The sequence below is a fragment of the Seriola dumerili genome, unplaced genomic scaffold, assembly GCF_002260705.1.
Source record: "Seriola dumerili isolate Sdu_G_001 unplaced genomic scaffold, Sdu_1.0 BDQW01000193.1, whole genome shotgun sequence".
NCBI lineage: Eukaryota > Metazoa > Chordata > Actinopteri > Carangiformes > Carangidae > Seriola > Seriola dumerili.
The window spans coordinates 1706822-1724155 of NW_019174448.1; the positions used below are offsets into that span (position 1 = coordinate 1706822).

Here is a 17334-nt window from a genome sequence, read left to right on the forward strand (position 1 = left end):
GGGTAGGTAGGGCAAGACAAGTGGAAATCTAAATACCAAGCAGAGATACAAGTGATTTGGTCAAATGACATCAGACTCAACAAGGAAGGGAAGAATGCAAAAACAACATGAGGCATGAAGAGTAACTAACTGGTATGGAATTAATTGAAATGGCCCCATGACCGTGACAATAGCCCTGAACTTAAAATAGCCGTGACACTGGTATTAGTCTGGCACTGGCTCGTTTTAGATCACAGCTGTCTGGGTTATCTGATATCATCATGTCTGAGGATTATTTCAACAGTTATGTAGAGCTGAAGGGTTTAACATCAGGCTGCAACAGTGCCACTGTGTCAAAGGAAATCTGGCATTAGCGCAGTTTAGACCTTTGCTCTGTATTTGTTTAATTCTCACATCCATGGTTGTGTGTTTTATCTCTTTTTGACTTTCTTTTCTTTCTTCCCTTGTTTCTCTTCATCCAGGGAGACGATAATGATAATGGTAATGATGATGAAGATGATGATGATAATGATGATGATGATGTTGGAGAGGACGAGGAGGAGGAGGAGAAGAAGGAGAACCAACAGGCAGCTGCTGGGGCTGAAGCTGCTGCTGTGATTGAGGGCCAGGTGTACGTCAACATCTCCCCGCCTGTGGCTGGCCGGGGTGTTATCGGAGGCGGAGCCTCTTCAGGAAGTCGCCCCCGTTCTCGCAGCTATGACCGCAACCTGGACAAGTCTCCGTCTCCTCGGCTCGGATCCCTGGAGCGCATGTTGAGCTGCCCTGTCCGTCTCAGCGACGGCGCCGCCCCAACCCCTCCTCCTCCTCCACGGGTGACCTCCTTCGCAGAGATCGCCAGAAGTAAGAGGAAAAACGGAGGTACGGGGGGGTCGCCGTCGCTGAAGGCAGCTGCAGACCCTTTCTCCTCCACTTACTCCACCCACTCCCACTCCTCAGTGGATTTCTCTCCGATCCTGGAGCAGCGCGTGGAGGTTGACAGTCAAAGCCTGTCACCTGTGCCCTTTACCAGATGTTACAGCCAAGGCAGCATCGAGCGACACCTGGAGGGGGGGAGGGAGACCCGGGCCAAGGCTGAAGGTACGTCACCTTCGACACAACCATTGATTAAAGGTCCATTAATCATTTTTTGGCCACGAGGGGGGGGGGGCATCCAGCAGACGTGCAGCACAATTAGCATTAATCTGGAGTTATGTTTCCCTTCCATCTAATGAATTTAAGTTTAAGTCTCTGTTTTGGTTTTAACCCACTTAAAAACAAAAGCTTGAAGAGCTAACGATGCTGCGAAGCTTCCCATGGGTTCATCACTGTCCCTTTTCATGGTCATTTGAATCTTTGTTAATCTAATAATTAATGATTAGAGAAGCTTTGAACTTCACTGTCAGCTGTTAGCGCCCATCAGCGTTTAACACTTTTCTTGCTTCATCTTTTGTCTAAACTACAGCTAACAGACGTTTTCTCTCCACCTCTGTCTCAGTGAATTAATCCTTAGATAGTGAATGAAAGTAGCACAACAACCATCACCCAACACTTCACCAGCGATGTTTTAAATTGATGGATTTGCACAAACTCTATCTCAGCCAGAAATGTCAATAGTCATATCCTCGTCTCATCTCCATCCAGCCACAAGGATTTAAAAAAAAAAAAACTAATATGTCAAAAAAGGACAAAAAAAAAAGCTATTATTACTTTTCAAAGATTAACAAAAACTTCCAATAAATTACATCCTGACATTGTTATTCTAATATCATGATGTGCCACAAAAATCTTCACTGAATTCAATTCTTAATTACATTATTGAGACACAAACATTCCCACATCAGATGTTTTTTGGGGATGAACAGTGTTTGCTTCTGTATGTTTACAGTTGCTTTGTGTGTATGAGACATCACACACACACACACACACACACACACACACACACACACACACACACACTGTGCTAGCATGTATGACTGTGCTGAGAACAGAGTGACGCAGAGTGTGTATCCTTAGCTTAAGACGCAATGAAGGGTTGAAGTGGGCCGAACGTGTTCAGAGTAACAATCAGGTGAGAGAGGAGAGATAAAGGTGCAGAGAATGCCCCCCTGCTGAGCTGTAGATCAGCATACAGAGCTGTGTGTGTGTGTGTGTGTGTGTGTGTGTGTGTGTGTGTGTGTGTGTGTGTGTGTGTGTGTGTGTGTGTGTGTGTGTGTGTGTGTGTGTGCGTGCTGTACATCCTGATCCGGAAAGCCTGTAGGCACCAACTCGTCCCAAAAACATGGGAAGGTCAGAGAAAGTTTCAGAAGCTTCTTCACTGTGACAGAACAAACGCTGTCACCTCTAACTGTCCGCAGAACCTGTATTTGCTGTAGTGTCATTGAAAGGCGCTGAGTTTTGTTTATGGTTTATTCATATGGCTCTTTTTGTTTGTGTGACAAGCCAGTCGCTGAAATCTCACATGATAAGCATCAATTTGAAGCATTTTATTGTTTCTGAAAATTAAGAAATGTGTGAAAACTGACTCAGCAGCTCAGAAAGTAAAATGCCGCTGCCAGTGCAGTGGGTTCATTTTTATTAATCCAGATTTATTAAGGAAGTCATTCATTTATATTTATTTATATTTAAATATCCAGTGGAGTGAGTCATAACAAAGCAGATTATTATCTTCATCACCTGCTGCATCCTGTTGGACTGTTCTGTAGCGAACTATAAAAAACACTACAGTCAATACAAAGTAATGGGTTGTAAATTTACAGACTCTTTGGAATAAATAGAAGAAGTATTCTGTATCGTTTGGTATAAAAATAAACTGAGGATTTACATACGATGCAAAACATGAAATACTGTATGTAAATCATTAAAAGAAGTAATTAAATTCCATAAATAAATAAGTAGAAGATAGATTGCGTCTGGGTAAATACATATATACTTATAGGAGGTAGAGTTGTTAAATGTATACAGTAAAGAAAGTTCATCATTAAGTTTAGAGAAAGTGGCTGAATTAAAGATCAAAATCAGATCCAATGGAAAAAAGATGTCACAGCAGCTTCCACAGTTTTTTTTTTTTTTAAAAGAAGCGCAGTGCTGAAAGACCACGTGATTTAGTATCATCAACTTAAAAATAAAGAACACGTATCCTGATGAAGAATGTTGTATTGTCCTGAGAGTTTACTGTCGCTGTTTGCATATTCCTGATATGACTGTGCAGCTTAAAGCAAATGTTATTTCATCTCATTACAACCAAGTGCAGTCATGTGCAGGTTAGTGCATGAGGCCAAGAGAATATCTGAACAGGCTGTAAGTGTGACAACAACAACTTAAACAGCAGAGCGCATGAAGAAGCAAGCGAGGGTGAGGGTGATTAAGACAGTGTTTTGAAAAGTGTAATTCAATTCGATGACAGAAAAGTTTTCAGCCACTAAATCTCGCTCTGACGGTTCACCAAGGTCCCAGACACTGATGTAGGCGGGAGCAGCTGGAAGGACTCTGACTGTCCTCATGTAATCTAATTAATCTGAGGGAAGAATGAAATCGTTTTTCTCTGATTCTGCTTGAAGCTCAGTTTATATAAGCTGAGAACAGACACCACCTCCTTCACCTTATAAAGCCCAGTCTCTGCTGCTCGTTGTGTGTGTCTGGTTAGATAAACACACACACACACACACACACACACACACACACACACACACACACCAGGGAGTGCTTGGAATTCCTCTGGAATAAAACCAGGGACAGTTACGGGTAAGTGCACCAGGAAAGGAATGTCCCAGGAAGTCCCAGCTGTCCTTTCATGGCTTCATACAAACAGGAGCTCCCAGAATTATTCAATAACAAAGTAAAAAAAAATCTCAAATTCATTATTATATTATGATAATGCTGTTTAATTAACAGACTATTTCCCCCAGGGTTCTTCAGCTAATTATTAGACAAATCTGCGTACAAATGGAAATCCGTTTCACCGTTGTGTTCAGACCTGTAAAAGGGAGCAGGTGTTGGTTGTTGCTTTGTTAGTTTCTGGTCATATCCAGACCCCAGAGAGAGGTCGTAAAGAACCGTGTCATGTGGTGGAGCTCTTTCATTTTAAGTGAATATCGGTGGAATTCATAAAAAGATTTCTCCTTTTTTAAAATGCGTCACACCAGCTTCGCAGCTTCGAGTCGACCATCCCGCCCTCAGGTCACCATTACCGGCCTCCACAAGTGTAAACAAACAATTTTCTGCTTCGTTTACACTGGGTTTGTTGGATTGGATTTTTTTTTTTTTTTTTCTTCTCTCCCAAGTTCATGTTATGAATGTCAGTCCTGTAACTCAGGCATTAAATGAGCATGGTGTTATACAGTGTGGACCCTCTATACGTCAGTCTGCATTCCTAGGTTGCCTCCACAGTGTTTTGAAAAATCTCCAGTATGCATTAGTCCAGTAAGTTCATTAGTTGCTGCACAGGGTAAGTCATCCTATACTTTCAAAACATAATTTATTTAGCTGTGACTTTGTAATATTGACAATGATAAGAGTATTAACTTGAAATTTAGGAAGAAAGTATTACATTTAAATTAAATAAAATTTTGGCAATTATTTCCATTATCAATTAATCTGCTGATTATTTTCTCACGTCAGTCAATGATACTTGACAAGTGCATATCATAATGTGCCAGAACACAAAGTGATTGTCTTCTTCAACCACCAGCCCAAAAACCAAAAGATTGATAAAGGAAAAAAGCAGCAAATCATCAGACGATTAATTGATTATCAGAATTCTTGCAGATTATTAGACTCTGGATCAACGTTTTTAGTTTGTTTTTTTTTAATTCACATTTATTCACAAGAGACCAAAAACAGCACAAATACAAACCTTGAGGACAGTACGCACGAAGTTAGAGAGAGAACAAAAACATATAAACATAATAAACTTTATTATCGTTGCACCACCAATCCTCCTTGTCAGAACGTCAGTGTTTCAATGTTGATGCTGCACGTTCCGTCACTATCAGTCCTTTATCTGGTGAGTCAAACAAAAACCATTTGGTTTCCTTACTTTCCAGTTCATGAGGATATTCCTTTTCACAGAAAGTGTCAAGGAAATTTGAAATCATTCACACTCTCTGATCAAAGACCTACAGTCTCTTCAGAAACTGAGAAAAACATCCGTCTTAGATATGAAAAGTATAGAAATCAAACATTAAAATAGCCACAAATTATCAAAAGTGATACCCACCTACATATGATTCACTTGACTGGGGCAATGACCAATGATAGTAAGGAAGTGTGGGGGAAGATTGATCAAGAGATTTGAGGATATAAGTTCATCCATTGGAACAAGGCGTGTCTCATACATCCTCCTCAGTTTCTAACACTGTATCCACAAAGACTGCGATGATTTAAGATTATAATGAGAGGCTGTGCAGCATCTTGGAACATATATTATTCATCAGACTTCACTTCGGTCAGCTGCATCGTTTCACTGCAGTGTACAGGCCTCTTTAAAAGCCTTTGGGAAGCAGCAGCTCGCTCGCTAATAATGCTAACGTGATGTGCTGCAACTGAAAAGCCTGAGCTGTCTAATGGATTCATCTCTGAAAGAGGAGAAGAGCAGAAGAGAGGGAGAGGGGAGAGGTGGGCGAGAAGAGAAAATAGAGAGATGGGGAGGAAGAAAAAAGGGAAAAATGGCAATTAGAGGCATGACGGAGCAGATAGAAGAGAGGCAGAGAGGGAGTGTTTCTATCCTCCAACCCCAGTGGGAGCTCTGGGCTGCTGGGTGCACAGTCTTCCTCCCTCCTTCATCGTGTTTCTGCAGCAGCTCGATGTCGCCCCCCTGTGGCCAAAAATACAACACTGCACCCAGCTCGAGTGACATCGGTGGGCCGGCCGTAGGGTGACAAACAGCTTGCGCAACACTGCCGACGTCACACGCGCTCCTGTCTGTCACACACTGTACTGGATCTAGGGGGACACACACACACACACACACACACACAGAAAAACACACACACAAATACTTAGTGGTAGAAAACAAGTGCAGAGAAAGGCTTCTCCATGCTGATGTCTCTCCTGAGCGCCTCCAGGTCTAGTCCTTGTGTGTGTGTCTTCTTCTGTGTTTCTGCATATGTGTGTTTGTGTGCACGTGGGCCTGTCAGAGCAGCGTCTCCAACGTTCGCATGGTTGTCTGTGATAAGGGCTGTGGAGCTTTGTGACTCATGACTGGGCAGTTTTCTCTTAGTCTGTATTTTAGGTTTCAATTCTAACCTTCATGTTTACGCCTGACGTTTCTCTACGTAATGATTTAACTGTTTCTTGACTGGCTGCAGCGTCTGCAACGTGAGCGTTTGCTCTGTTTTATATGATTGTACATTGGATTTCTTTGGGTTTAGTGCTGTTTTTTGGACAAAGTCATTAATTTGAAGATGTCAACTTGGATTCTGGGAAATTGTGATGGTAATTTTTGACTATATCTTGACATTTTACACATTAAAAGATTCATTTATAATTGATTATTCAGACAATAATCAGCAGATGTATAAAATTTTAAAATAGTTATTAGTTGTTCCTCTAAATTAAAGCCTGAACTGAAACAATACATTTTTTAAAATTCCTCTGCTGTTGTAAACTTTCCACTATAAAATCAGTTGGCAGATTATTAGGTACACCAACATAAAAGTAGTTGGTTTTGGTTCAGAGGGGTGTTAAACTACACAAAAATTAAAAAAGTTCTTTGGTTTTCCCTTTTCCCTCCATGTGACTCCAGGTGGTCTCTCCAGCTCCTCAGACAGCCGGCCAGCGGTGGTCCGCTACAGCAGGGACCAGAGGCCCACCACTCTGCCCATCCAGCCCTTCACCTTCCACCACCAGTTCGCCTCCAAACCCCCACAACCCAAGCCTCTGCTACCCCTGCTCACGGGCTACGTGTCTGGGATGCAAGCCCGCTCCAGTTCCGGTCCTGGCTCTGGAGGTCCAGTGGGGGAGGATGGTGAAGATGCAGCTGAAAATGTGCACAGGTACGAGGGGGCTCTGGTCGGGGCAGCCCCTCCTCCTGGATCAGTTCGTCCCTCGCCTCTTGGGAGCTACTCCCCAGTTCGTCTCCAGGGGGCTCCCAGCTCTGGGACCTGCTCCACCTGCACCCCCAGCCCTCAGCGGGCACACAGCCTGTCCTGCCCACTGTCAGCAGGCCTAGCCCCCCTGCACACCCCACCAACAGTAAAACAGGGAGCAGGTTCAGCTCCGTTACCACCAACCCCTCCACCTCCATCCCTGGGCATGAAGAGAGGGGCGGTGCCGCAGATGCTGCCGCCGGTGCAGGGACACTGTTTCCCCCGCGGAGCTCTGCCCAGTTTACCAGCACTCCACAGTGACACACAGAGTCCGCTGGGCTGTCTGGACTCTGGAAAGCAAGGGGAGGGAAGCAAAGGCCCTGGAGCCAGGGCACATAATGGTAGGTTTCCAAAACAATTCTGGTGTGTCCTTGAAGAATTTATTGTTTATTTATTTTTTATTTGGCGTGCACTTTCATTTTTTTACTTTGGCCCATGTGCCATCCACTAATTTGGGTGGGGTGGGGCATAATGACCTGTACCACTGCCTGCCAGCAGAGGGTGATCGAGATGTTTTGGCTTCACTTTTGGGGAGCTGTCATGTCGTCCATCTTTATATACAGTCACTGACTTCACTACGTTTTCTCTCAGCTTTATGACTGTGGTCATCTTTGCTGTTTTGTTCCTCTTTATTACTTTACATTTGATTTCTTGCACGTCTCAGTCTGTTGCCGATAGAAACACTTAACAGGTTTATATGAAAAGAAAAAAAAGAAATTGTATGGACGGTTATAAGAATCACTTGTTGTGGTACATGATGGAGGGTCCAGCCTGCAGAGAGCAGAGCAGCAGCAGCTGGTTTCTTCTCTGTTTGAAACGTATTGACTGATTCACCTTTGTCAGTTCACTGGTCCACACCAACCTCGCCCAAAGAATCAAACCTAGTCTTGGCAGTTTCAGTGATTGATTGTATTGATAAGAAAACAGATAGACAGGCAGCTGTCTGGAGTCTTGTATTAAAGCTTATTTTGTGTGGTTTAGTGTTGATCTGCTCTTTAAAAGCAGTTCTTGCACGTTCTTAATTTCTCTTTTTCTCTTTCTTCTTCCCCTTATGCATGGACTTAAATCTTCTCCCATCCTCTCTTCATCTTTTCCACTTGTCCTCCTTCCTCTTCTTTCCTCCCAAACATTTCTTCCATCCATCTGCTCAACAAACCGCCCTTCAACCCCAACCTGACCACCATCCCCTTGATCACAACCTTAACACCTCCCCTCCCCAACAGCACACCACCTCTCTCCTCAGGCCCTCAAATGGAGGGAGTACCGTCGACGAAACCCACTGGGGGTGGAGAGGGTGTCCGGCGGCCACTCTGGCGTAGGATCAGGCGTCCTGTCTGCTAACATAGAACCCCAAAGGGGCGGAGGAACACGACCTGCAAGACGCAACGTGTTCGATTTCCCCTCAGCGCCCTCTAGCCACATGCTGGGACGGCTCAATGGTGCTAAATGTTGTAGTTTGTTGGGACAAATGCAGAAATATGATATTTTAAAAATAATTTTTTACACTTGTTTAAGGAGAAGTCACTGCAGGGTTCCTTGGAGAACACACACTAGCGATTTATAAAAGTGTGTGTTCCTCAAAGTCTCACTTTCAGTCATGTTCTTACGGATCCCCAAAGGCTTCTCATGCTTTAAAGTGATGTGTGTTTATATGTGTGTCTTACTGTCTGTGTGTGTGTGTGTGTGTGTCTCTGCAGTGGGCCAGTCAGCTAAGCTGCAGCAGAGCTACAATGATTTCCTGCCGGACTACTTCTCCCTGACCGAGAAGCCGCCGGACGAGTTCTGCCTCTCCCCCGACGCCTCGTCCTCCTCCTCCTCCTGCTCTTCCTCACAGTCCCAAATCTCTGTGGACCTGACTCAGAAGAGAGGTGAGGCCCTTGTGCTTGTGTGTGTGCGTGAAAGACAGTTACAGTGGGAAGTCTATATTTTTTTACTCCTGACAGACTTTATGTCCTTACTAATGTGCAGAAGAGCCTCCAACATGACAACACAGCCATGACACCGTCAGTAGAGGAACACAGTGGTTTGTACTGCGAGCCACAAAAGCTCAGACAGAATCAAATGAAATATTGCTGTTTGGAGAGACACATTTCCACATCACACAGTGTTGTTGTCGGGGAGAAGAACGCTGTGTTCTCCCTTAAATCAAGTGGCTCTCTCTGAGAAAAGGCTACTTGACAGTGAGGAGAGTAATTCAAGGCCTCTTGAAGCAGCAGGGAGGGTCGTCCTTCACATGGCTCACCCAGGTTCACCTCCCAGTATGTTATATCTCTAACGTGCACTAGCCAAGAAGCACAGTTTATTTTTTATTTTATGTCTTTTTTTGTTCAGTGGGAATTTCAATTGTGGCTTTTGTTTATTGTTACTTCACTGAGATTTCAACATCAGTACATCTTGTCTCGTTTTCTGAGCAGGCCGACGGCAGACAAATCCCCAAACGGCTTTCCCAGCTGTTCGTTGCACAACTACTTGCTGTCTTTATAAATCAAGCAGTGAATTCATGCAGATTTGAAGCACAGGGAAACAGCAAAATATCTGCTAATGCTGGATCTTAATGCTGTATCTTCAGTAAAACAAAACATTATATTCACTGTAACATGCAGCTGAACAGGTGACTTGACAGACTGTGTCTTTGTTTTCTCCTCTCCTTCCCCTCAGGTTTGGTGAAAGCCGTGAACACGGCGGTGGATCTGATTGTGGCGCACTTCGGCACCAGTCGAGACCCAGACGTAAAGGTAGGAGATGTTGGCGAATCTCTCTCACAAATACTGAGAGCGACTGACCGACTGACCTGAGCCACAGCTGATTCTCTGGTTGATTACGACGCACATAGCAACATTTAAAAAGAAATACCAACTAAACAGCTGGATGTGAGCACTGCAGAACATACCAGAACACAGAAGCTTTCAGCAGCTGAACAACATTAGTTTCACAGGCAGATGGCGCCATTTGATTTCATACGCTCCCTTTTAGTCTTCGCTCCACTCATGCAGCTGTGATGAGTCGCTGCAAAATGATCACAGCTGTCTTCATCTTTGCTTCTCGAGGCAGTCTCTTTATTATACTATATAATAAGTCTGCTTCAACTCTGTCACAGTCACATCCTGATCAGGGCTCATAGGTAAAGTTTGTTTGAGGTGTTTCAATTTAATTTAGTGCCGAGGAGCCGGGAAACAATCTCAAATATTTATCATGAGAAATAGATTTTTACTTAATTTTAGTGACTTCATTTATAAACTGAATTCCTGGCACATAATGTGTTTATTTACACAGAGGCGATAAGACTGTTAATAAACCCGGCTCTAATCCAGAGAAGAGACAGCTATTCACCGCCTGCAAACATGCGTACACTGCTAACATGTTTACTTTCTGTTTCTTTATTATGCCTAAATACACACAGGTCAAACAAACAAACAAACACAGCGTTCTGGTATAAAGCCAAAAGCAGTTTTGTGAAGAAAAGAGAGAAGTTCCATATCTTTCCATATCGCTTTGGTTTGTTTTATCCATTAATGTCTCTATGAAATTCTGCCAGGCTAAGCTGGGGAACAGCTGGGTGAGTCCCAATGTGGGTCACCTCATCCTGAAGTACCTGTGCCCGGCCCTGCATGAGGTGCTGCAGGACGGTCTGAAGGCCTACGTGCTGGACCTGATCATCGGACAGCGGCGTTGTCAGCCCTGGAGCCTCGTGGAGGCGTCCACACAGCTGGGTGAGGATAAAGACCTGCTGTTCCCACCCTCTGCATTTCTAAAGACCAGAGATTTGGAGTTAATCAGCCCGTGGTGCTTTATGTTTAAAGTATAACAGTGAAGTCGTGTGTTTGTCTCCCTCAGGCCCGTCCACACGTGTCCTCCACAGTTTGTTCTCAAAGGTGAGCCAGTACTCGGAGCTCACCAGCCACAGCATGAGACTGAACGCCTTCATCTTCGGCCTGCTCAAGTGAGTCCTTTCTCTTTTTCACCACTGTTTTCACTGTGATTGTGAAACCCAGGATTTTTACTGTAACGATCCTGAACGTAGAAGTTAGGATCTTCAAGAAGGTCAGAAAAGAATTAAGAGAGTCACAACGTTGTTAATTTTATTAAAATGTCTTGACCTTAAAATAAGCGGTTGACTGTTGATCAGTTCTTTATCCCCAGATGGGAGGTCACATATAATTTTCCATACACATTCTTACAGGTAGATCATTTCATGGGTTGTCTCATAGTCTGTGGTTAAGGAGAAAACCTCGGTCTAGACATCGTCAGCTTGTTGTGGTTTGAGTAGACGTTGTTCTACCAGATCAAATACAATGTTAAACCATGACATGAGTGATAGACTCTGTTGTTGTATTTGTTGTTGTTGTTGTCGTCTTGGTTTTAATGTTTGACTCACTTTCTATTTCAGCCTGAAATCTTTGGAATTCTGGTTCAATCACCTGTACACACATGAAGGTAAGACTCAAGGTGATAACTATCATCATAGTCCAGATGTGCATGAAGCCTTGAATCTTGAATCTTGTTCTGAGGCTCTCTCTGTTTTTGTTTTACTTTCCTCAGATATTATAGCAGCACACTACAACCCGTGGGGTTTCCTTCCCCTGTCGCAGGGGGCGTGCCAGCCTCTCTTTGAGGAGCTCCTCCTCCTGCTGCAGCCGCTGTCCCTCCTCCCCTTCGACCTGGACCTGCTGTTTGAGCCGCACCTCCTCCAGAAGGGCCAGGAGCACATGCGTCGCAAGGAGCAGCTGTGCTCCGCGGGCCAGAGTGTCGACCAGTCGGCTCGCTCCACATTCCAGCTCATGAGAGGATGGAGCACCACCGTGAGCGAAATGGTGCGGGACTCGAGCGCCGAGGTGAAAAAGGAGAGGGCGGGGCTGAGAAGAGAGGGAACGTGGCCGAGGATGGAAGGAGCCAAGTCGAGAAGAGAGGGAGCAGGAGTAAGATCAGGGATGAAGAAGGAGGGGGGAACGACTGAAAGCATGACAGCCGGGTCTGTTAGCAGACAGACAATGACGGAAGTAGGGTTTGCCAATCTTTGGAAGGACAGGGCGATGATGGGTGAGCAGAGAGTGAAAGGTGTAGGGCAGGAGAGCCAGGAAGAAGGTGAGGATGGACAAGAGAAGGACAGGAGGAAGAAAAAAGACAGGGATCTGGCTGATGAGGGGCGTCAGCGGCAAGAAAGACAGGCTGGCTGGTGGTACCAGCTCATGCAGTCCTCCCAGGTCTACATCGACCAATCCACAGAGGGGTCAAAGTTCGTTAAGACCGAGAAGAGGAAGAAATCCTCAGAGAGACGACACGGTCAACTACCGCCCACCAGAGAGGGAGTGGTGGAGGGGGCAGAGTCAAGCCAAGAAGGGGAGGGCTACAGAAGCAGGAAAGGCACCAGTAGCTCCAGCGAGGAGTCAGCTGGGTCCAGGGGAAAACCCTCATGGATGGGCAGCCCACCAGAGTCTGTTCTCAACCAGGAGAAAGAGACAAAACCTCTGGAGGTTGCAGGGACCGGAGCCCAAGCGGCAGCCCAGGAGGAGAGCCCCTCACACGGACAGAATTTGCGTTGGGGCAGGCTCTTTGGATCTAGTGTTGGTTCTCCTTCCAGGGCGGAGGGAGCTGAACAGAAGGCAAAAGGTCAAAAGAGCAGGTAAAACGATGAGTCTGCAGATACTTACATCCCGTGAAAAGACCAATAGTAATAAAACAAGTATCAAAAGGCTGATGTAGATTATTCCTCAGTGTTACAGAGCTCCATTATTGAAACATCCAACATGTCCTGATCTGTCCGCAGCTGAAAATAGTCCCTAACAGATACAACTATTTAGTCCTGCTTGAGTAATGTTTGCTAAAATAAAAACTACAGTGACCGGCTATTTTAAGAAATTACTGAGCCTTTTTATAAACTAAATATATTTGAGCTGTTTTTAAAGCCTTATATCTTCAGTAGAAACCAGACAGTTTACCAGAGAAGAAAATACTGAGAGAAGTGTTTTTGATTTTGTTTTTTTTCCTGGGATTTGTTGCCATAATGAAAAATATAGAATAACAGCAGTCTTATCTTTTAAAGCTTCGTTCACATTTTTTCCCCACTGTGTTTTCCTCTCTCAGACCCCCCTCAGGCTGGCTTGGTCTGGACAGGTCTGTTCTTGACCTTGTAGCTCAGACTATTGGAGGTGGGAGCGGGAAGAAGCCAGAGCCTCCGGCCGCTCTCACTCACACCCAAAACCCACCAATGTCGACCCAACCAACTGAAGCCAAACAACGGTCTCCATGGTAGGCTGATACTTTACATTGTCTCCTGTTCAGTCAGAAATCCTCGTAGGATTATTCTCTACATCAGTTTATCCAAATGTTACACTCCAAAAGGAAGCTGTGAGAGTTGTGAACAAAACTACTCTTCAGGAACCAGCTATCCGACTGTCTATGAAATAAAACACTATAATTTAAACAAGGTCTAAAACAACACAAACCATATAAGAGATCGAAAGAAAATCAAAACTTGAAAGTGTCCAAAAGTTGTTTAAAATGAAAGACAGTCGGTTTGATTTGAGAGGAATATGCAGGTTTAAGGAACAAAGAGTCAGGACTAATGTAAATAAAAAATCATTAAAATGTCAGACAATAGCAAAGAAATGTGTGTCACAGTTTCAGTCAGAGTGTTTACTCACATAAACAAAGAAACTGGAAAAAAAGACTTGATTTTATTGATTGGTGAATCACTTATCTGAATAGTTGCAGACTATGGAGTTAACTGAGCTCCACTCACTTTTTGCTCTCGTTCATTCCTCAGTGAAGTACGAGCGCTGTGTCACCACATAGCCACCGAGCCGGGCCAGCTGAGCTTCAACAAGGGCGACGTCCTGCGGGTCGTGAGCAAGGCCGATCCGGATTGGCTGCTGTGCTCCCTCGGCTCCACTCGGGGCTTAGTTCCCATCATCTATGTCACCCTCAACAGCATGGAGGACAGCCAGGACGCCGCCGGACTCGGGCAGTGCTGAACCGAAGCTGCCAACAAGTGGAGATAAAGATGAAGGTGACACCTACCTGCTGAAAACAAAAATCTGTTTTACTTGGCTGCTGTTTAAGTGGGAGGACTGTACGTTGAGGAAGTACTCCTGAAAAATAAACACTGTAGAAAATATGAAGATTATGTAGACAATGTACAGACACATGCAAGGGAAGCATGCAGGCTTAAACACAAACTCACATCTGCTTCAAGGGTACATCCAGACGAGTATGCATGCATACATCTGAAACAACCAAAAGACCAGACGAGAAACAAACCCAAAGACTCTCAAACACACACTTCTTTCTCTGCGTGAAGCTGTGCCACTCGCTTAACTATGTGACTGTCCAGTGTGTACGACATCCATCTCTGCTCTCAGCAAAAACAAGGACGGGCTACGCACACACACACACACACACACACACACACACACACACACACGAGGGCCATCTGTACCATATGATATTCTGTATGCCATGCCTAGCTGCACTTTGCCGTGCTGTCTCTTCACCCAGCTGTGCCACACTCTGCTCAGTTGTACCTCCCAGGTTGGTTTGATGTCCTGTCGCTTACTTAGTGCCGCCTGATCTTTTTGACTCCTTGCTCTTTTGGTAAGATTTAAGGTGGTAGATGTAAAGGCAAAAAAAAAAAAAAAATTCTTGTTCCACCTCTGCTCCAACTGCACAGGTGTGATGATTATTATCATTATTATTATTATTATTACAATAGAGTAGAAAACCACACTGGAGTTTGTTTAGACGGCTGTTCAACCCAAGTGAAAAGGAAACATAAGAAAGCAAGTTTGAATCTTTTTCCGTTCCCCATCCGTCTTATTTGATGACCGCTCATCACAGCCTGTGTCTGCGGAGAGGAAGGGATGGATGCACTGATGAGCAAACAAACTGACAAATAGCCTTTTGTTCTTCCTCTCTTGCTCACAGCTGGGACGAAATCAGAGGCTGACTTTGTTTAAGTGCATGTAACCTTGCAAAAAAAAAAAGAAAAAAGAAAAAAAAAGTTGTCTTTTTCACCTGTATTTCCCGCCACATCCTGCACCTCGGCCCCTCCCCCCCTCACCCTCACCCTCCCCCTCCCCTTTAACCTCTCATCACGGCTTGAGAGAAGCACACGATCAAGTCTGAGCTGTACATGTGCATTTGATCTATTGGTCCGTGCTGTAAATGCATACGACTTACACACGTGTTGTACGAGTTGTATTCATTTACTGACCCGTTCCAGTCGCATCCGGACGGACGGTTGCAGGAGACGAGGGAAGGATGTCCAGTGAAAGCAAAAACGTAGCTGTGGAGATGTCTTTTTTTTTTTTTTTTGAATGTGTTGGGGATTTGCTTCGATTCTTCTTCAAAATTATTACTAATTAGTTCAATGTTTTGCATTTAGAACGGGGTCAGATAACGATCGTATCTATGCCTTAAAGCACTTGAGGGAGGAAAAAAAAACAAGGAGCGAGCTGCCCTGTTGGACACTTACCTAATATTTGCCCTGACATTATAGTATATTTTCTATACGCTATGATGTGTCCCCCCCCCCAGGTTTATGTCTACAGACGAGTATAGTGAAGAAATAGAGATCTATGGTGATATTTTTTTGATGTTTAAAGGGAAACCCCGACACATTTTATGATGGTGGCTTTTATGGGCATTCCTGTGCTAGTGCGTACACGCTGCCTGTCATGGTGTAAAAATGTGGCCTTAGGTTCAAAATGAGTCGACACAGAATTAAAATTACAGCTATATACAGAATACCTGGATAGATGTCGAGTGTATACAGACGCCCAATCCAAATATTACACATTATAAGATGGTAAAAAGTCAATGTACATTTATTAAATAAATGAATGCTTGTGTAGTTTTTGAAAAACTTACATAGGATATAATTTTATCATTTTGATTTTTTCTTTTTGTTTTGTTGCATTGTATTGTACAGTTTTTATTTGTATGTATGATTTTTAACATTGAATTTCACCAAAATGATTAATATTTCCTTCCTCATTGAACTGTACATATATTTAAATCCTTCAATGATTAATTTCTGCCATAGATCTATATGTGTAAATGTTAATAATACATTTTATGTTCAATACAGGAAGCAAGAATAAGCTTTAGTTTCAGTGCTAACAATCTGCTGACTATAATACAAGTTGCCCGTGGTAGTGGAAGCTATGATTTTCAGTCCTCCAGGCAGTTTGGTGTTCATTGGCCTCCTGTTGAGAGTTCACACGGGACAGAACGAAACAAACACATAGTAGTGATGAAACCAGAGAGACGAGGAGGCTCAGGGGAAAGAGGCAAAGACAGAGTCGCTTTTGATGAGGTGAAATGTGCTTTGAAATGTGTAGGAGTGACATAAAAGAGAGAAAGATGTGTTTTCTCTCTGCTTTCTCTCTCTCTCCCCGGCTGCCTCCTTCTGCCTGTAAATACCTTCAGCATCAGTGACACTGCTCTTCTCTCTGTGTCCAGACTATATGATGTGTACGTATGACATTATCAAACTACTATGGATGTTAAATAACAAAGTGCTCATGTGATCACAAACTTAAATGGCTCCTGTGTCTTTTGTTTGTTTGTTTATCTGTTTGTTTATCATCATGCTGGATTGTACCAAAAATTGCTCATTTACATCAGTAGTCCCCGGGCAGCTAGCATAAAACAAAAAAAACATTACAAGTCACAATACACTAATACAAATATAAAAAGACAAATGCATTTTGCTGCATACTGATTTGTGATGTCAGTGCAATGTTTGAGATATGTTTTGAAGGTGGGAAATGTAGGACACTCCCGTACCGGCTCCTGTGTGCGTCACTGAGACTATTACTTTCTCAATAAACGAAACAGACAAGACATGTTTGAACGTACTCAAAACCAATGTGCATGCTTTAACGTTGCCACACGAGCTTGATTCAAAGATGCGAGCGTTTGGAAGATTGAAAGCGTCAAGGTGGAGAGCAGAGAAACAGTCTTGATTATTTCTGTGGAAGTTTAGACTCTTTTGTTTATCTCACCACAGCCAGAAAGAAAAACTATGAATCTGCAAATGTTAACAGCTACAGTGTTTTATTCTCATAAGATAAAGGTTGGGTGATGTATGAGCTGAGTATCTGCATTGTTACTGCAGGGCCAGAAGTAGACGAATGACATATTATAAACTGCCTGCATCATGTTCACTGGTGAGAAGGATGAACTCCAGCCACCAGGTGGTGCTAATGTTCCAGCATGACACGTATCAGCTCTAAGTTCACTGAATTACAACATACAGGCAGACATACAG

General features: G+C 43.8%; 1 protein-coding gene across 1 annotated transcript in view; it reads left to right on the forward strand.

The window, feature by feature from the left end:
- The window catches only part of rusc2 (RUN and SH3 domain containing 2), a 38990-nt gene extending 22135 nt beyond the window's left edge, over positions 1-16855 (forward strand). The window contains exons 3-13 of the mRNA XM_022753760.1: positions 496-1077; positions 6722-7405; positions 8288-8503; positions 8762-8932; positions 9723-9799; positions 10600-10774; positions 10899-11004; positions 11452-11498; positions 11604-12684; positions 13146-13310; positions 13828-16855. Coding sequence (XP_022609481.1) covers positions 496-1077; positions 6722-7405; positions 8288-8503; positions 8762-8932; positions 9723-9799; positions 10600-10774; positions 10899-11004; positions 11452-11498; positions 11604-12684; positions 13146-13310; positions 13828-14035 — 3512 coding nt within the window. The 3' untranslated portion in view covers positions 14036-16855. The remainder of the gene's footprint in view (positions 1-495; positions 1078-6721; positions 7406-8287; positions 8504-8761; positions 8933-9722; positions 9800-10599; positions 10775-10898; positions 11005-11451; positions 11499-11603; positions 12685-13145; positions 13311-13827) is intronic.
- The last annotated feature ends 479 nt before the right edge of the window (positions 16856-17334 follow it).